Source organism: Eretmochelys imbricata, chromosome 3, assembly GCF_965152235.1.
Source record: "Eretmochelys imbricata isolate rEreImb1 chromosome 3, rEreImb1.hap1, whole genome shotgun sequence".
In the NCBI taxonomy this organism is placed as follows: domain Eukaryota; kingdom Metazoa; phylum Chordata; order Testudines; family Cheloniidae; genus Eretmochelys; species Eretmochelys imbricata.
Window position 1 is genome coordinate 185,975,317 of NC_135574.1, and position 21,330 is coordinate 185,996,646.

The 21,330-nt window shown below is 41.0% G+C and overlaps 1 protein-coding gene across 4 annotated transcripts in view; it reads right to left on the bottom strand.

Annotated features, from left to right (window-relative positions):
* The window catches only part of RTN4 (reticulon 4), a 56,025-nt gene that overhangs the window by 24,733 nt on the left and 9,962 nt on the right, over nt 1-21,330 (bottom strand). Inside the window, exons 2-3 of one of the 4 annotated variants that reach the window (XM_077813922.1) lie at nt 14,749-14,805; nt 11,491-13,947 (exon numbers count right to left, since the gene is read on the bottom strand). The exons of 2 other annotated variants lie outside the window; for them this stretch is intronic. In XM_077813922.1, the coding sequence (XP_077670048.1) occupies nt 11,491-13,947; nt 14,749-14,805 (2,514 nt within the window). The remainder of the gene's footprint in view (nt 1-11,490; nt 13,948-14,748; nt 14,806-21,330) is intronic. One more of the 4 variants, XM_077813923.1, reaches the window with a different exon arrangement.

The following is a 21,330-nucleotide window of genomic DNA, read 5'->3' on the forward strand; positions in this document are numbered from 1 at the left end:
ACAGGCTTTTGCAACAAAGCTAAACTACCTCAATCTTGCTTTTTTGTCACATTGCCAGAGGTTATAAAATTCATGCTCACAGCAAGACTTCACCAGATAAACTTAAAATGGTTTGCTCTTACGAAAAAATGGAAAGATGAAAGTTTATATTTACATTTCTACAAAATTGGTCTTTCCCTTCCCCCCACCTATACAGATTTCTGACACAGCTTGCATGAAAATCTCAGTCATCTTGTTATATTTATAACCTTAATTTTTTTGTCAACTATATATTTAATTTTCCTTGGGAAAGTAGGAAACCTGAAGTGCTTTATCATTCTGTCTACAACTCTAATGAAGTAGTTAAGAAGCGCATAAAGAGACTGAAGGAAATCTCAATAACAGAAATACCTCCCAATAACCTTAATCCTTAAAAACAGCTTGACTCATTCTTTATTCACACCTTATTTACTCCTGGGGGAATTGTGCACCTAAAATTAAAAATTCTGCAAAATTCTACATATTTTATTTGTCGAAAAAACATAGTATAATCATACCAATTTCCATTATTTTCGTGGTTCATTTCAAAATACCCGTCAGCAAGTATGTCTGTAACAATACAGACAGCAAAAAAGATTCAGGAAATATTTTTTGACAAATAGATTCCTTGCTAGGCATATTAATACAGAACTTTGAGTAATAATTCATTTAAACTTCAATAGAGACCCATATTTCCCGCCCCCCTCAGAAGCAGTGCAAAGGCTTGGGAGAGTCGGAGGTAATGGAGGAGCTGAGGGAGAGGGAAATAATTGCCAGGAAGGAGCCTGGGTGTGAACTTGGAGGGTTGTTGGGTTGGCATTCAGCCCCTGCCCCCCCCACCCCCCGCTGTGTTCCTGCACTCATCTCCCATTCAGCCCCCACCCCAGTCTGTCCCACCCCCAGCCCTTCTGAACCCAACCTGTGACCCTCCAGCAGCCCCATGTGTCCCACGCTGTCCATTCCCCCATATCCTGTGCTTCCTAACCCAGCCTGTTCTCTTCCCTATCCACAGCTGGGGCTGCTGCTGGGCAAGAGCAGCAGCTTTCTGTCCTGGCACCACAGCAGCCCATGGTGGGCAAAAAATGTAACTGCAGCACTTTTCTGCGGAAAAAAAAAATTCTGTGGGGCACATGAATTCTGTGTGTGCGCAGTGATGCAGAATTCCCCAGGAGTACTTAATGCAGAAGTATTAGCATAAAAACGTTTTTCCTACCAAATATAAACAATCTTAGATACAGTTATTTTACTAGCATGCAGAGATGCTCATGATTTTATCATATTTTGAGTTATTCTTAAAGCCCCCAATCCAGGAATCACAAATCTGAATTTTCAAAATGAGTTTCCAGCCCTAATAGATGTGCAGAAGTGCTTGAAAACATGACACAAATATAACCTAAAGACTCAAAATCCAGAAGAATCCCAAATATTTTAAAAATCTCATTTTTGGGGGGCCTGAGTCATGATTTCTGAGTACTTGGGTTTATCAATACTGAGCATGCCAAAAAGTTCCCCAATGCTGTCTAGAAACATAGCCAAGACTTGATGTGTCATATTATAAACACAAACCAGAAAGAGAAGTTCATAAAATGGTATCAAAGTGTGCTCTTGTGGCTGGTGCTAAATTAATGATTTGCATCTTAATACTCAGCTTCCTCTGCTGAATGTGTAAATCTCTCGTATTGTAAAATGTTATCTTGCACAGACCTTTACAGTGATTTGCACTCAGTTACTACGAATAAAATGCCTCTTGACTTTAGGTTTGCATCTGTTGTTTTAGACTTAATAGGTGTAACAGACATCTAAATGTTATTCACTTTAAAAATTACCATAACCTTTATGTTCACAGCTATATACATTTCCTCAGATCTTATCTTTAGATTTTATGGCACTTTAGTCTTATTTTAGAAAGTTTTATTTGACTATAAATACAGTGAATGCAAGAAAATTTGAAAGTTGGCTTCCCCCGCTTAAACTGTAACTGAACGTAGGCTGGTTACTACCAAAATGAGCTTTACCATCTTTTCCTGTTTTCCTCTCACTTGAGATGAACTCCATTAAAAACCACCCAAAACTGACTCCTTGTTGAGCTTGACATGCATGGTTGGGCAACAGCTTCTCTTCAACACTCAGGAACATTAGTCACCAACCAGCACACAGATTTTGCTGTTACTGAAGCTTTAGACCAACTCTCTTTTTAGCCTGGAAGAAGGTAATTCCTAAATTCTTGCTTTCTGAAGCCAGATATAATTTTTTGTTGTTATTGCTATGTAAGAGCTAGGTACTATTATTATTATTTAAATGGTTTAACTCTTAATTATGATAAAGCTGTACTCACTTTAGTGTCCATACAATTATTTATTTTCTGCTGCTGACACCTACCCTTCCCGCCTACAGTAATTTAGAACAGATATAACTTTATTAGTCATTTAAAATTAATAAACAAACACTGATGCTGTAGGTATCTCTTGTAGCCAGTGGTAAAATTCTTGTAAGTGTACAATTAAAATCTGTCCCTTTTTCTCTCTTGTTCTTTGTGTTTTAATATACACACACACACACACACACACACGATACAAAGAGCACACTAGGTACATTAGAAGTCACTATTGCTTCGTTAGCCTCCTGGACAGACCCTTCTCACCTCCCTACCCCTGTACTCAGATCTCTTCCTTTATTCTCTACATGTACAATATTTATTCCTCCTTCTCTGTGCAGTCATTTAGTCTAAATGCTCTGTACAGTCAAATCTGTGCCCCTCAGTAATTACTAATTTCAGGCAGCCACAATTTAGGGTGGGATTTTTACAAAGCATTCTGCATTGGCCTAACTCTACTCCCACTGAAGTTAATGGTAAAATGCCCACTGAATTCTCTGGAAACAGAGTTAGACCAACACTCAGTGCTTATGAAAATCCAAATGTTAATGTACACATGACCAAAAACTCTACAGCTTCTCAGTAATCCTGCAACTACAGAATGTTTATTAATAAAGAGGCCTAAAGACCAGGCAGTGGTCTAGCCTTCTGCCTCTGGACAACTGGGATCCAAAATCTGTTTGGTTATCTAAATTAAGTCCTTAATGAAACTGTCTAACATTACGAGACTATTTATCACAAAAGCCAGCATAAGGGGAAGCTGCTGCTCAGGAGAGACCAAAGAGTGGAATAGCAGGGGTGATGCAGGCTGAAGTGAACTACCACAGAACTTGACTGCATAATGCTAATAGGCACTACTACTGGTCTCATTTCATAATTAAAATTCACAAAGTTTTCCATCCATAAGGAAATTCTGCAGATTTGTACACTCCGAACAGTTTCAATGGAAAACACTTCTTCTGCTTCTTCATCTTAACTGGGAAGTGTCCCTTCTCCTTTCAGCCAGTAGTAGAGGCAAGATAAGACAAACTGAACAGCACTTAGAGCACAAAAATTTAATCAGGATTGACTTAATGTAAAATGTATTTCTGAAAGAAATTTTGAAGCCTCTTCAGAGTTAGCTTTCTTTCATTGATGGTACTACATAGGTGCAGGGCTGCTCTTTATGTTTGACTGCGCTACAGACTTGAGTATTTGAAATCAATGGAGATGAATATCTGGATAATGTGGATACAAAGTAACATTTAGTTATTTCTCTTGCTTTGAGCTTCATATAAAATGATTTGGTTTTTAGTTATAGACTTGCACAAGGCAAGTATCATACTAATGCTCTCATTATGTAAGAACAGATATTTCATGATTTTTAACACAGTATCGGAGTGCATGTGCAACAGTTCAACAGCCTTTTTGAATTGCTGTTTAGTACTTTGATTTAGTCTCCAAATTAAGTTTTACTTCCTATGGACCAATATAATGGAGACTGAAGTGCTGGTATGCTGGCAGCATTTCGTCTGAACTATATCCACATGCACTTGGCCGGGTTTGAGTTCACAAACAAGACACTCATACAAACCTATAAAGCACTGAAATTCTTAGCTGGAAGTTAAACCAAAACATTTTCAGAAACTGGTGCTTAAATTAGGAACCTAAATAAGTGGTCTGATTTCCAGAAGTGCAGAAAACCCACATCTCCCACTGACTTTCAACTGGGATTTATGATATTCCATGCTTTTGTATGTTGTGTGTTTGGGGGACAGGAGGGCAGAAAGATTAAAAAAATTAAAAACAATAACATCACTTAAGGGTAACACTACTGGCGTATGAGTATTTTTCATAAAACTATGCAAGTAAAAGCAGGTATTATTCAAATACACAGAGGGGTGAATGAAGTTTGGGAAACGGAAGAGGATCAAGAAATGTAATGGGCTTTTCATTCCTAACTTCAAAGAGCATTTCAGATAAAGAAAGAAAAACAAAGCTATTTGACAATATCCTATTGAACTGCTCTGCTTAGGAGTTTGTCATGCCTTTGTACAGTACTGTGTTGGTTGAAAAATATCCACTAAATTACCCTTTTCATTTACAAACACTAGGTGGCACCAAAATCCTCACCTACAGATATTCCTCTCAATGTAATTGTTATATACTTAACTTTCTGAAAGCGTGAACTGCACGGGGAGATTTTGGCAAACCAGTAAAGTGCCTGAAACCACTATTGCTTATTGCTAAAAACAGCCGAGTCAGCAGGCCGTAAAATGGCCATGCAGCAGCCTTAGCATAACCAAGGTGCCACAGAAAGGGCAGCTTGACCCCACGTCCTTCCTGATAAGAAGTGTGTTGAAATTGCTGATACACGCATTTTAGAAGAACAGGACGCTTGTCCATGTGCCCTCAGGAATGTGTCTGACAGGGCCTCAAGACATGCAAACTCTGAAAAAAACACACCTGGTTAATCGATGACCAGAAGGAAACCTCTTGCTTGACCTTTGAAACTGCTTCCTTAATAAGTTTTCTTTATGTGACATGTCATTGTATTACTAATATATAAATTAGGGGGGGGAAGTTTGAGTTAGCTGGGAGAGTTTGGGAGGGTTTTTTCAGGAATTCTCCCCTGGATACATCTTGTGGTCCCCACCGGAAGACAGAAGATTAGGCCACTGGAAGGCTGCCGCTGTGCCACTCGAGAGCCACACTCAGCTTCGGTAATTATCGAGGGTTGGGGGTGTTTTACTAATCTGTTGCGGACGTGTGTAAGTGCTTGAGACTAAATAAAGTTTAGTTGTAAGTGAAAGCACTCTTGTGTTGTCCTGTTTGTGCCAGCCATCTATCAGTCGGCCGGCCATGTTTCTCCTGATTTATTTCCTGACACCACCTCGCACAGAATAAAAGTTACCAAGAGCTTTGGGTTGAAAGAACCCCGGGTAACAGATCAAATACATACTAAGAATTATGGATCAGACATTGTTTGACAATTATAGAAAACTACCCAGGGATTTGCTGGGCAGCGTTAATTCAACTTACCTGCACTAAAATGGAACCATAATAAAAAATTAAAAAGACAGATAGCTTTAAAATGTGCTCTATTTGAGCAATGGACTTCACAATATTTAATCAATTTGTAACCCATTAAAGGGTTCCATGTAGTACAATGTGGTCCAGGGATATCAAGAGTAATTCCACTAGATGTACACAGATGTTCTGGTACTTAGGTTTGCCTTCATGGATTGGCAGAAACAGGAAGACTGAATAACATGGAAATGAACAGTTCTGAACGACATCAAGCACCTTAACATGAAATGGGAAGATTTGGAGAGATGGGGAAAGCAGTGGACATGATCTATCTTGACTTTAGCAAAGCTTTTGATATGGTCTCCCACAGTATTCTTGCCAGCAAGTTAAAAAAGTATGGATTGGATGAATGAACTGTAACCGTGGTTCTCAAACTTTTGGATCGGTGACCCCTTTCACATAGCAAGCCTCTTGAGTGCGATCCCCCCTTATACATTAAAAACACTTTTAATATATTTAATATCATTATAAATGCTGGAAGCAAAGCATGGTTTGGATTGGAGGCTGACAGCTCGTGACCCCCCATGTAAAAACCTCATGACCCCCTGTGGGGTCCCAAGCCCCAGTTGAAGAACCCCTGGACTATAAGGTGGATAGAAAGTTGGCTAGATTGTCGGGCTCAATGGGCCGTGATCAACGGCTCGATGTCTAGTTGGCAGCCGGTATCAAGCAGAGTACCCTAGGGGTCAGTCCTGGGACCGGTTTTGTTAAACATCTTTATTAATGATCTGGATGATGGGATGGATTGCACCCTCAGCAAGTTTGCAGATGATTCTAAGCTGGGGGAAGAGGTAGATATGCTGGAGGGAAGGGATAGGTTCAAGAGTGACCTAGACAAATTGGAGGATTGGGCCAAAAGAAATCTGATGAGGTTCAACAAGGACAAGTTCAGAGTCCTGCATTTAGGAAGTAGGAATCCCATACACCGCTACAGGCTAGGGACTGACTGGCTAAGCAGCAGTTCTGCAGAAAAGGACCTGGGGATTACAGTGGATGAGAAGCTGGATATGAGTCAGCAGTGTGCCCTTGTTGCCAAGAAGGCCAATAGCATATTGGGCTGTATTAGCAGGAGCATTGCCAGCAGATTGAGGGAAGTGATTATTCCCCTCTATTCGGCACTGGTGAGGCCACCTCTGAGTATTGCATCCAGTTTTGGTCCCCCCACTACAGAAGGGATGTGGACAAATTGGACAGAGTCCAGTGGAGAGCAACAAAAATGATCAGGGGGCTGGGGCACATGACTTACGAGGAGAGGCTGACAGAACAGGGTTTGTTTAGTCTGCAGAAGAGGAGAGTGATGGGGGATTTGATAGCAGCGTTCAACTACCTGAAGGAGCGTTCCAAAGAGGATGGAGCTCGGCTGTTCTCAGTGGTGGCAGATAACAGAACAAGGAGCAACGGTCTCAGGTTACAGTGGGGGAGGTCTAGGTTGGATATTAGAAAACACTTATTTCACTAGGAGGGTGGTGAAGCACTGGGTAACCTACGGAGGTGGCAGAATCTCCATCCTTAGAGGTTTCTAAGGCCTGGCTTGACAAAGCCCTGGCTGGGATGATTTAGTTGGTGGTGGTCCTGCTTTGAGCAGGGGGTTGGACTAGATGACCTCCTGAGGTCTCCTCCAACCCTAATCTTCTATGATTCTATGACGGGCAGTTGACAGGAAAGGATGGCAAATGTGGGTAGCCCAATGTGCAGCAAAGCATGGGATGGACTAAGTTATTTCATGGATTGGCATGGGTGAACAAGAGAAAATGTGCAAGGAGTTCACAAACCCTTTGAAGAAATGTTGGCAGTGTAAAAGTGTGTATTAAGCAACACCAGTTTAATTGAACTTTTAGCTTCAGATCTGAGTATTAGCCTTGAACCAATTAATTTCTTCATTTCTTAGGACCTATGGTTCATCACTGCTGCAGCATCACTGATTAGACCAAAGGTGGAAGCACCAGTCCAAGCACAGGCATAACCATTGCTTCGACACGGTTGTGAACCTCAGATCCTTTTGCTAGCCTAGAAACATACGTGGGCGTATATATTAAGTGCTTTGGTTCAAGAAGATTCTTACCACAACTATTCACATACAATTTTAAAGTAAATGGTTTTAGAACCAACAGGGTTATAGCTTCTGTGGCACTTAACGACACCTACATCTTCACACAGACAACAACAAACAGGAACTGCAAGACAGCAAAAGAAAAGAAAAAAAAAAAAGAGCACAGCGCATTGACTAATAAGAAACTAGAGAGAAATTTAAGCTGCACATTTTTCTGAATCCACATTCTCATCAATTTGAAAACTGATGAAAGATGGATTTTTGGAAACCAGAAAACAGTAAAAGTAATTTTGTCAACAAATTGCATCCAGGTTCCAACAATCTATAACTATCTTTCCTATAAACTGACAGGTCTCAAGAAAATATCACATTAGCTTTAAGACAAGTGGGAACAAATACAAATTGCTGCAATAGCCTTTTTACCTCAGTACCTTAGTGTGCACTAATCTTGGAAGAAAGATGTTTTTCCTCCTCTAAAATAACGTAGCATGTCATTTTTATTAATGACCATGGCACAAAAAGTAAGTGTGCTAATAAAATTTGTGGATGACACAAAGTTGGGAGATATTGCCAATACAGAAGAGGACAAGGATATCATACAAGAAGATCTGGCCAACCTTGAAAACTAGAGTAATAGAAATGGGATGAAATTTAATAGTGCAGAGTCATGCATTTAGGGACTAACAACAAGAATTCTTGCTATAAGCTGGGGACATATCAGTTGGAAGCGACAGTGGAGGAGAAAGACCATGGTGTATTGGTTGACGAGAGGATAACTATGAGCAGCCAAATGTGATGCAACCATGAAAAAGGCTACTACAATCTTAGGATGCATCAGGCAAGGCACTGGTGGGACCTCATCTAGAACACTGTCTGCAATTCTTGTCTCCCATGTTTAAGATGAATGCAAACTTGAACAGGTGCAGAGAAGGGCTACTAGGATGATCCAAGGAATGGAAAACTTACCTTATGAGCGAAGACTCAAAGAGCTTGGCTTATTTAGCCTAACCAAAATAAGGCTGAGGGGAGATATGATTACTCTCTATAAATATATCAGAAGGAGGAAGAGGAGTTATTTAAATTAAGTGCCAATGTGGACACAAGAACAAATGGTTATAAACCGGCTATCAACAAGTTTAGGTTTGAAATTAGATGAAGGTTTCTAACCACCAGAGGAAAGAAGTTCTGGAACAGCCTTCCAAAGGGAATAGTGGGGACAAAAAAATAAAATAACTGGCTTCAAGACTGATAACTTGATGGAGTATGAGGCGACTGCCCACAATAGCACGTAGCCAATCTGCAACAGCTAGCAGAAAATATCTCTAGTGGCTGGTGATGGGATACTAGATGGGAAGGGTCTGAGTTACTACAGAGAATTCTTTCCCACGTGTCTGGCTGGTGGGTCTTGCCCCCATGCTTAGGGTTTGACTGCCATATTTGGGGTTGTGAAGGAGTTTTCCCCCAGGTCAGATTGATGGAGGCCTTAGGGGGATTTTCACCTTTCTCTGCAGCATGGGGCCCGGGTCACTTGCAGATTTAAACTAGTATAAATGGTGGATTCTCTGTGACTTGAAGTCTTTAAATTATGATTTGAGGACTTCAGAAATTCAGCCAGAGGTTATGGGAAAGGCTCCATGTTTGTCACGGATTCTGTGACTTTCCATCACCTCCGTGACTTCTGCAGGCCGGTGCACCTAAGCAGCTCAGGCAGCCCCAGGCCAGGTTCACCAGCCACTGCTGGGGCAGTCTTAGGGGCTCCCCCCCGCTTCCCAGCAGCAGGAATTTGGGTGGGGGGGGGGCTAAGGATTGGGGTGCGGTGCTTACCTGCAGCTCCCATTGACCACAGTTCCCAGCCAAAGGGAGCTGCAGAACCGGGGCTTGGGGTGGAGCAGAGGCAGCATGTGGAGCTAGGGTCGCCTCTTCCCAGGAGCCAGGTACGGAGCCTGCTTCAGGCCCCCCAGACTCCTCCCCCAGCACCTGCATCTTCCCCTGTGCTGCACCCCCGAACACTCACGGTGCCCCCCCAACCAACTGTGGGGGGCCCCCAGGCCACGCCCCCCACCCCAGCACCCCCTCCTGAACCGCCCCTCCCCCCAAGTTTTAGTCAGGGGTATATATAAAAGTCATGGACAAGTCACGGGCTGCAAATTTTTGTTTACTGCCCATGACTTGTCCATGACTTTTACTAAAAGTACTCGTGATTAAAACATAGCCTTAGTTATGGGTCTATTACAGGAGAGTGTGGGTGAGGTTCTGTGGCCTGCAACGTGCAAGAGGTCAGACTAGATGGTCATGATGGTCCCTTCTGGCGTTAAAGTCTAGGAATCTATTACCAATGTGCTTTAAAAGGTTCTTGTTCAAAATAATAACTTTTTTTTAAACAGATGATAGCTTCCCTGAGTTCAAATGATGAGAAACTAGTTTCAAGAAAAATGCCCAGAGAGGTCAACTGGTATTGGATGTGAAGTCTTCATAAAACAGCAAAGGAACACTTTGTAATAATATAAATACAGCTATACTAAGTGGCAACAGGATCCGGAAAGGAAAAGAAAAGATCTTTCTGTTTATTTTAGAGAAATAGCAGCAACTTTTAGGAAGGAAAAAGTCTGCATTTAATTTTAGAATGTTGTGTAATTTTAAATTGTAAGCTCTTGAAGTAGGCACTGGATAAATAAGGTAATGGTACCAGTACACACACACACACACACACAAAACAGAACCCTTATGGAATTTTAAGTCTGCTGCATGCAGGTAACATGGAATACCAACACAAAGTATAAAAATTAAACTGCACATCATGCATGTAGTAAAACAAGAATTCACAGAATTCAGATTAATAGGGATACATACGCTGAAATGATTGCCGATTCCAAAGTATCAACATTTATACTAAACTTGTGCCAGAAGCAGATTTCCAGTAAATCACAGGCTTATGTACAATTCACAAGAATTTTTCAAGAAGGAACATAGTGTTCTGCACCAAAAAGGCAAACACCGTTTTATTTTATCCCACAACTGAGCTGGATTTGAATGAGGCATATAGTTTGGAACAGTAATTATAAAACATGAAATGCTGAGAGTCCTATCCTCTACCTTTCTGCTACTTTAAATCAATGTGAACGTAAGGAAATACTATGCTAGAGTACAGCTCACTAAGATCTCATTTTAAAAATAAAAAATGGGCATCTCTAATATAACTGTGTACAATGTGTACGAAGTGATTTTAATGTTCACAGAATATTGGACTTCTTACTGCTCAGCATTTTCAATAATGTGAATATTAAGATATCCGATGTACATATCGGCCCACTGATTACAGCACTGGAAAGCAATACATAAGTTATTGCTTAGGCTATATCAGTGCGCCTTTGATGGCTACAAGTTGTACATGAAAAACTACCCAGAAAGTTTTAAGATCTGATTTATGATTAAATTCTGTAGGTGAAGAAACAAAAGCATTTGAGATAAACTCATACAATGTAAATTAAGAGACTAACCGCCCCAGTTACTATGGCAACATGCCTTTGAGGAATAATTTGGTCTCAAAACTTGTGGCTAGCAACGTAGAGATAACATACATGGCTTTGAGCAATAAAAGCTGGTTTCCAGGGCTTTTGATGTCCCGTTTATTGAGGAGCACCAAAGAATTTTGAAGTAAGCAGTAAGCTGTTCTCTTAGCTCAGGGTAAAGCTCTCTATCAACAGACCATCAGTAAAAAGAGGAGAGGAGAAGACTGGGGAAGGGAAATCCACCCTGAGTGGCTGGTAGGCAAGACTGAACACAAAAAAATAATGATGCAGTCAGGATGGGGAAAATGTTAATACAGTTCTCACACTTTAAGCCGTGGGCACCAGAAATATGTTAGACAATGAAATGTACAAATAGTGATCCATTTTAAAAAAAGAGACGTCATTAATGCTTAAGTTTAGCTAAAGAAATATGTTGATTAGTGAAGTGCAAGACAGTGTATGAAGATTACCTGAGGATTTACTCATCTTTGCTGTAAATATAGCAGTAGATTTTTTCTTGTCTTTAACAGAAGCAACTTCTCTCTCAGCTTCTTTCACAAGAGTTTCAGGTTTTCCTATACTGACTACCTCTTTCTCAGTGGACAAACGTGAAACATCAGTAGGCAGTAACACCAACTTGGATCCTTCAGGCACTTCTCTGACCAAAGCCTCTGAGGACTTTACCAAGGCATGAATATTTTCTTCAGCTTTCACTTGCACATTCTTTAAAGACAGATCATGGGGTAGTTCTGGACAAGGTAAGTGACCCGTCTCAGCTTTGAGCACATTAGTAATCTGTTTACTTTCATCTTTGTGCGATATTTCTTTGTCAGTGTTTTTTGTCACAAATTTAGGAGCAGTTTTAGGACTGATTAATGTCATAAAGTCTTCGGTCAGTGGGACTGGAGATGACTCTGTGGGTAAGAGAACTTTGTCTACTATTTTTGGTTCCTTAAAAACAGACATATCATCTGAATAGGCCACAGTACTCAACTCCTCCATTTGAAGAGGAATTTTCCCCTTCTTGGCTATTTCTATAAAAGCTGACTCAGAGGGCAAAGTAGTAGTAGTTATGGAAGATTCCAATTCAGGTTGGAAAGACTCCAAATAGGGTTTGCCAGTAGAATGTAGCAAATCTGTACGTCCTTCCTTACCATCATCATCTGTTACAATCTTGTCAGTATTTTCAACTGATTTATCTTCCACCGTGAGGGATGCAACTACTGGTTCTTTCTGAGGAAGCTCAGGTGTTGGCTGACCACTAAACAAGGCAGTTTTACCAGACTGGGGTGACATCTTTTCAAAGGACTCAATATGTTCGGGCACATGCTGTGAAACACATTCTGTTATTAGTGTCTCTGAATAATCTATAAAGGTTGGAGAAGCAGATTCACTGGAGACCTTTGTTTCTTTAATTAAGTCACAAGCAATAGATATATAAGGAGTCTCTATTTCTTCAGCAACTGCACTACTCTTATGATCAGGTTCTTTTAATACAGCTTCCTCCTTTGCTTCTTGTGCCTGTGTTAATAATACATTCACTGCCTCTTCGTATGGTGGAGATTTCCCAGACTCTTGTTGTACATTCTCATAATCAATGACAGGAGTAAAAGCTTCTGATGGGGAGGCTTCACGCTGCCCAGCAGTAGCATCTGCACCAGCAGCTCCAGTGTTTAATGGGGCTTCCATAACAATATCAGGCAAGACTGGAGATGGGGCAGCTTCAGCTCCTTCAAACGAGGGACAGAGCTGTATCACAGGTTTCAAAGGCTCTTGTGATGACTCAGATGTTTGGACTAAATCTATCTTTGTTTCATAAACAAGTTTTGTACATGTTGCATCATGCATTTCACTTTCATATGCTTCTTGTACTAAATCTGGAGTAAGACCTTCAGACATATTTGCTGCAGTATCAGCAGACTTCTCTGATAAACTATCTGTTTCAGCATAGTCAGCTTCCTGGTTATGCCTGGCTACTACTTCAATACAGGTATCATTCTGTTCTGTGCCAATCTGGGCTTTCATTTCTGCTATTTTTTTCTCATCCGTTTTATTTTCTGACATCTCCTCCTCTAATGGAGAAAGAGTTTTAGCCATATTGTCATCAAATGTTACAGCAGATTCAAATTTAGCACAAGTAATATAAGCTTGTGAAGATTCTTTTATAGCTTCTGGGGTGTTTGGGAAGGAAAGATCTTCATTACTGCTTTCACTTTTGTTTTCAAGATCTTTTTGTATTGTTAGTATCTGAAGTTTATCTGCATCATATTTCTCATCTAAACTGCTTTCTAATTTGCTATCTACCTGACTTCCAACAACCACTTTCAAGCTGCTACCTCCATGGCAAGTATCTTTTACCTCCCATATTGGTTCAAATGGTTTGAAGTCTACATATTCTTCCCTTATAGGAGTGTTTTCTTCGAAAACCACTTTTTCACCATGATCACTGCTATCATATTTCACTTTCTCAGAAGATGCCTCTTCATCATGCTTTCCAAATAAATCAACGGGCACTTCTGGAGATGTATGTTGCTGATGTGCAGGGTTTTTTTCTAGGTTAAACCTTTCTTTACTGTTCTCTAGCAGCTTTTCTTCTATAGTCTGTGATATAATGGCTGCTTCTGCTTTAGCAAATGGGAATTCCATTTCTGAATATTCCATCTCTGGAACATCTCTGGCATTTTTCTCTACAAGAAATGGATTCCTTGCAATTTCTTTATAAGCCTCACTTTCATTTTTGTTGTAAATGCCTCTTGCAGGTAATCCATCTGATAGCATATCAAAGGTTGTGTGCTCTTTAAAGGGATCGGCTGAGAGAGGAGAGAGGGAAGGAAGAGAAGCAGCAGTGTCAAGCAGGACTGCAGTGAAATCCTCTTGGCCAGACGACATAGTGCTACCTGGCTTCTCCTGCAAGTCCATAACTTTTTCTGTGACCATGGACAGAAAGGAAAGTTAGAGAATGCAAGTGTTCTTAAAGTTAATGCAAACTGTATGACAAGTTCAAAATAATATTAGTTATTAAAATATTCCTCTAAAACTATCATAAATATTACTAGCCATTAAAATAAAGTGTGGGTTAGAATATAATGTTATTCTATTTCACGTCTTTTAGCAAGCAGGGAAGTATGCAAAAGGTTAGAGAAGCAGCAACTTTATGCAGTGCAAGGATTAGTTAAGATCAAAAAATCAAAGAAGAACAGTATCCAATCCAAGTATCACCAACAAGAATGTTAGGGAACTCTAACCAGGTGTGTGTGTTGGCTGGGAGGTGGGAGGGGAATCGGTCTTATTTTCCCTTTTACAAAAAAAAGATTCAATGGATAGCATATTAGAGGAACGGCCACTGAGTAAATGCTATACCATAGAGTTCATTTTCACATAAAATACTGCAAAAAGTTATTACTGATTAAAGCTTTTGCTAGTCAGTGAGAGCAACTATGCTTTAAAATTTTAACCTGTTAATTGTATCACATGATTTCCTGTATCAAGAGTCCAAGAATCCACAGAGCAGTAGCTTGTTTATAACAGTCACTATCTGCCATCTATGGAAACAAATGCATATTTGAATCTTGAGCAGATAAACTGCAAGCTTAGAATTTGGAAGATAAATGCTATTCTTGGACCCATGCCAACTTTTGGTAAATGCAAACTAGTTGGAAGGAGTTAATGAGGTGACAGTCAAAGTGCAGAATGTATTCTAAGACAAAAGGCTAGCAGAAAGAACTTGCCTGCAGAGGAGTGCATCAGAGGCTCAGATGCAGCAGGAAGAGCAAAAAGGGTCTCATCTGAAAAACAAATACATAGAACCTCAGCAGAAATAAATGAAGGCTAGGTAGTTTGAAAAGAAGAGTAAGCAAGCAAGTATTCAGTTCACAATCAGTAACAATGTGTAACTAGTATTTACATCCACATTAGAAACCACAGGACTATACACAAACCCAGAAAGTATGGTGTCTCTGAATTCAAAATTCTCCATTTTATCATGAGGGCGTTACTAAGGCTACCCCATACCCCAAGCCAGGAGCTCGTTCTAAGACAGAGCAGTAAACTACAGCAATTAGTCTTCATTCTTAATTGTCCAAGCATCCATGATAGTAGTACTCCTGGGGGAATTCTGAGCCACTGTCCATGCAGAATTTGTGCAGTAATTAATGTTGTGCACGCAGAATTTTCTTTTCCCCACAGAATTCCCACAAAAATGGGCTACAGAGCTGCTGGCCACCACTCAGGGCCGCTGAACCCAGCAGATAAAAGACACTGCCGTGGGAGGGGGAGGAGGAGGAGGAGCTGGAGGGTTCCCGGCAGCTGCAGTTCTCAGCACGCCCTGAAAGAAGGGGGCAGCGTGCAGGAAACTCCACACAAGGCCAGGATGCAGCATCAGGCTTCCTGGCTCTGGGGGTTAGAGGGTGAAGGTGTCTGGGCTGGGGGAGGGCCCACAGCTGAGCTCTGGGGGATAGGGTGTGCATGTGAGTGTCTAGGTCGGGGGTTCTGCAGGTGGGCTCTGGAGGATGAGAGGGTACAAGTGTCTGGGCTGGGAGGGCCCTGCAGCTAGGCTCTGGGTGTGGTGGGGGTAGTGAGTGCGGGTGTCTGGGCTGGGGGACTGCCACACAGCTGGGCTCGGGGGTGGGGAAGGGAGGAAGGGGATGCAGGTGTCTGGCCTTCCTGCTGGGCTCTGACAAATAAAATATGCAGAATTTTGCAGAATTTTAAAATATTGTGTGCAGAATTTTTAGTTTTTTGGTGCAGAATTCCCCCAGGAGTATACTAAAGCAGAGGTTCTCCAACCGGGGTCCATGGACCCCTCAGGGTCAGTAAGGATACTCCAGGGGGTCCACAAGTCATGTCCAGGGCCACCGGCCCCACTGATCAACTCCTCCCCTGCCCTCCCAGTGCCTCCTGCACGCTGCGGAACACCTGTTCCATGGTGTGCAGGAGGTGCTGGGAGGGAGGGGAAGGAGCGGGGATGGGGCACAATCAGGGGAGGGAGCAGAAAGAGGCAGAGAAGAGATGGGGTAGGGGGTCTTGGGGGGAGGGCCTGGGGCTGAGCGGTACCCCCAGGGAAAATCAGAAGCCGGCTTGGGCATCCGCAAAAATTTTTAAATCAAAATGTGGGTCCTCGGGTTGCTAAAGTTTGAGAGCCACTGTACTAGACTCCTAACAATATAAAAGAACAAATTACCTAGAGCTGACACCGCCATGCTGTCCTTAGTTTACCCATTGTACCCACGTGTCACAGAAAGATGACTAATCTTGCAACATTCAAGTACAAGATAGGAATTTAAAGGGAAGCCTTCAAGTTAAAGCTGCTATAGGACATTAAAGATAGGAAATGCAAAAAATATAATGTAGTTAACTTAATTTTAGTATTTAAATTATCCCAATTAGACACTTAATTTCCCATCTCATTGAGATAAGCAGGGTAGAAGGGTTGCTATTATTTGTTTAAAAACAACTTTTCTGAATGGCTAAGTTTACAGAAACACACACTAAGTTCTCCTAAAAAGCAGGCTGCAAGACAATGTAAACGGTCTTTTGTTGCTTTGTTTTTAATCTGGGTAATTCCCAGAGATCTTCATGGTGCTTCCTAGCAACATCACAAAATATCAGAAGTCTAATTGTAAGCTACAGCATCTATGATGTCACATAACAATGCATTACAAGATATCTTCAGTGAACTAGGAAGTACTAAAGAGTTGTACAGAGGTGTCCACCTTTAAATGAATTTTATAATCTGCAGGATATTTCAAGATACAGAAAAACATTACAGAGAGGCTCCAAAATAATGAATTCTGCAATTTCATCCATATGATTTTCTTCAGTTCCTGATAATATGTTAGTATAATTTATTTGGAAGAACTTTCCGAGGAGTTTCTGTATAACATTTACACACTGGCTGTCCAACTAAGAATCTGAGCACAACACATAAGGCAGATTCAATGTACAATGTGGCATGTAAAAAGGTGCAAAACATGTTCAATGCGTAGCAAACAAATGAAAAAAAAATCACTTCTATCATTCAGCCAATTTTTGCCAAAGCTGGTTGTACAAGTAGCTTAAAATGAACACTGTTCACGTGCCAAATTTCAAAGTTCAGCCAATTTAGTTTTATGAAATAAATGTCTTTTCTTTTTAAAAGAAAAAATTAGGGGTTGGGGTTTTTTACACTTCTAGAACTAAAATGGCTAAAAGGATTTGCTCAAACTCTTTATCCTAACATTCATTTTAGCAACCACTAGTAGAAAATTTCAACCCTAATTCAGAACATGTGAAAGCAATGTTCTAATTGAAACTCTGTAACACTAACTATGGCAGATACTATTAAGTGACTATTCTAATACAGACTAGATACTCTCACTGGACACTAGTCAGCATGCAGTACTGCAGGTCATAAAAGAACAAGTGTATTACTGGCTGAGATTCTATGGCTTGTGTTATGCAATCCTCTTGGCGAGACGACATAGTGCAAGAGGTCAAACTAGATAATCGCCAACCAAGCAAAGGAAGGTCTAACACTCAGTGCAACTACATTCCTCTATCAGTAACAATAATTTTGGAAAGCTGCATGCCATCAACTTCAAATTTTCAGGTTATGTTTTATGCATCAGTGATCACAAGCCTATTGATTTGGCACAAACCAGAACACCCCGGAAAAACCCAGTTCACAGAAAAAACAGATGCAGGCGGTCCTCTAGAGGACTCTCTTTGCAGTACTATGCTGCTAACTCTACATATCAGAGGCAGCAGCTCAACTTCCTGAAGCCTGGACTATATCAGAAATAAAAAGGAAGGTTTGTGGGGGGAAAGGAATGAGGACCCAGAGAGGGGAAGTGGAGGTGGAAGGGGTTCAAGTCAAACACACTCTTTTTAAGATGAGAAGTCCCAGTCTTATTAATCTCTCCTCATACGGAAGCCGTTCCATAACCCTAATAATTTTTGTTGCCCTTTTCTGAACCTTTTCCAATTCCAGTATATCTTTTTGAGATGGGGCAACCACATCTGCACACAGTATTCAAGATGTGGAAGTACCATGGATTTATATAGAGGCAATATGATTTTTTCTCTCCTATTATTTATCACTTTCTTAATGATTCCCAGCATTCTGTTTGCTTTTTTGACTGCCGCTGCATTGAGTGGATGTTTTCAGAGAACTATCCACAATGACTCCAAGATCTCTTTCTTGAGTGGTAACGGCTAATTTAGACCCCATCATTTTATATGTATAGTTGGGATTATGCTTTCCAATGTGCATTACTTTGCATTTATCAACATTGAATTTCATCTGCCATTTTGTTGCCCAATCACCCAGTTTTGTGAGATCCTTTTGTCGCTCTTCGCAGTCTGCCTGGGACTTAACTATCTTGAGTAGTTTTGTATCATCTGCAAATTTTGCCACCTCACTGTTTACCCCTTTTTCCAGATCATTTATGAATATGTTGAATAGGACTGGTCCCAGAACAGACCCCTGGGGGACACCACTATTTACCTCTCTCCATTCCGAGAACTGACCATTTATACCTACCCTTTGTTTCCTATCTTTTAACCAGTTACCAATCTACGAGACCACCTTCCCTCTTATCCCATGGCAGCTTACTTTGCGTAAGAGAATTTGGTGAGGGAATTTGGTGAGAGGCTGGTGGTTCTCCTCCTCTAAGGCACACCAAACCAGCCAAACAGAGAGGACTTCGGTTTTACCCCACTAGCTAACCATAAGTCATACAAGCAATTCCCTTAGACACTCCAGTTTCCCAGTATCACCACCAGTGCCACTCGTTATGGGGACGAATGGTTATGAAGTCAATACCCCAGTAAAAGAAAAAAGGTTCTCCCGATCCCAAGCCCCAGACCCAGATCAATATACAAGTCAGATCTTACCCACAAATCACGCTGTTGCCAATCCTTTAGAATCTAAAATCTAAAGGTTTATTTAGAAAACAAAGAAATATAGATGAGAGCTAAGACTGGTTAAATGGAATCAATTACATACAGTAATGGCAAAGTTCTTGGTTCAGGCTTGTAGCAGTGATGGAATAAACTACAGGTTCAAATGAAGTCTCTGGAGTTCATCTACAGCTGGGATGGGTCATTCAGTCCTTTGTTCAGAGCTTCAGTTTGCAGCAAAGTTCCTCCAGAAGCAAGAAGCAGGACTGAAGAAAAAATTGAGGGGTTTCCAGGGCCTTTTATATTCTCTCTCTTGTGGGCGGAAACCCCTTGGTTTTCCTGTGCAAAATCACAGCAACAAGATGGAGTTTGGAGTCACATGTCCATGCATCACTCAGTTCTTCACAGGCCGACGCCATTGTTTATATGTTAGTTTGAACCAGAGGTCGGCAACCTTTCAGAAGCGGTGTGCCAAGTCTTCATTTATTCATTCTAATTTAAGGTTTTGTGTGCCAGTATTACATTTTAACATTTTTTAGACGGTCTCTTTCTGTAAGTCTATAATGTATAACTAAACTATTGTTGTATGTAAAGTAAATAAGGTTTTAAAAATGTTTAAGAAGCTTCAATTAAATTAAAATGCAGAGCCTCCCGGCCCGGTGGTCAGGACCAGGGCAGGGTGTGTGCCACTGAAAATCAGCTCACGTGCCGCCTTCGGCGATCGTGCCATAGGTTGCCTACCCCTGGTTTGAACGTTCCCAGGACAGCTCACATGTGGATTGGCATCTCCCAAAGTTCATTGTCAGTTAAGTGTTTTTTGATTGGGCACTTACTGAGAATAGTCCTTTCCCAAGAAGCGGACCAAATCCTTCATTGAGGCTACTTAGAATCAAAACACAATGAGATACAAGTACGTAGCCAATATTCATAACTTCAACTACAAAAATGATACACACATGATACACAATGATACATGGCAGAGGGGCATTGCTGGCACATGATGGCATATATCACATTGGTGGATGAGCAGGTGAACGAGCCTCTGATAGTGTGGCTGATGTTATTAGGCCCCGTGATGGTGTCCCCTGAATAGATATGTGGGCACAGTTGGCAACGGGCTTGTTGCAAGGATAGGTTCCATGCTATACATGGTATATATGCCATCATGTGCCAGCAATGCCGCTCTGCCATGTACATTGGTCAAACTGGACAGTCTCTATGTAAAAGAATAAATAGACACAAATCAGATGTCAAGAATTATAACATTCATAAACTAGTCGGAGAACACTTCAATCTCTCTGGTCACGCGATTACAGACATGAAAGTTGCGATATTACAACAAAAAAACTTCAAATCCAGACTCCAGTGAGAGACTGTTGAATTGGAATTCATTTGCAAATTGGATACAATTAACTTAGGCTTAAATAGAGACTGGGAGTGGCTAAGTCATTATGCAAGGTAACCTATTTCCCCTTGTTTTTTCCTACCCCCCTCCCCTCAGACGTTCTTGTTAAACCCTGGATTTGTGCTGGAAATGGCCCACCTTGATTATCATACACATTGCAAGGAGAGTGGTCACTTTAGATAAGCTATTACCAGCAGGAGAGTGGGTTTGTGTGTGTGTGTGGGGGGGGGGGGAACCTGGATTTGTGCTGGAAATGGCCCACCTTGATTATCATACACATTGTAAGGACAGTGATCACTTTAGATAAGCTATTACCAGCAGGAGAGTGGGGTGGGGGGAGGTATTTTTTCATGCTTTGTGTGTATAAAAAGATCTTCTACACTTTCCACAGTATGCATCCGATGAAGTGAGCTGTAGCTCACGAAAGCTTATGCTCAAATAAATTGGTTAGTCTCTAAGGTGCCACAAGTACTCCTTTTCTTTTTGCGAATACAGACTAACACGGCTGTTACTCTGAAACCTATGGTATAGTTTGATTCATTTACGATTTTTACTTCATTTGATTCTATGCTTTCTTTCACATATAATACCACTCCCCCACCAGCACAACCTGTTCTGTCATTCAGATATATTATGTACCCTGTTATTACAGTATCCCTTTGATTATCCTCATTACACCAAGTTTCTGTGATGCCTATTATATCAATAGCCTCATTTAATACAAGTCACTCTAGTTCACCCATTTTATTATTTAGACTTCTAGCATTGGTATATAAGCACTTTAAAAACTTGTCTCCTTTTAACTGTCTGGCACTACACAATATAATTGAATGGAACTCTTTTTTATTTGACTGTTTCTGATCAGACCCTGTATTTTATCATTTTCCATCCTCTCATCCTCACTCATTAATAATTCTCTATTAATAGATCCTCCCCTAAGGGATGTCCGAACCACCTGCTCCTCAGCACCTGTCAGCTTTCCCCCAGCCCTTAGTTTAAAAACTGCTCTACGACCTTTTTAACGTTA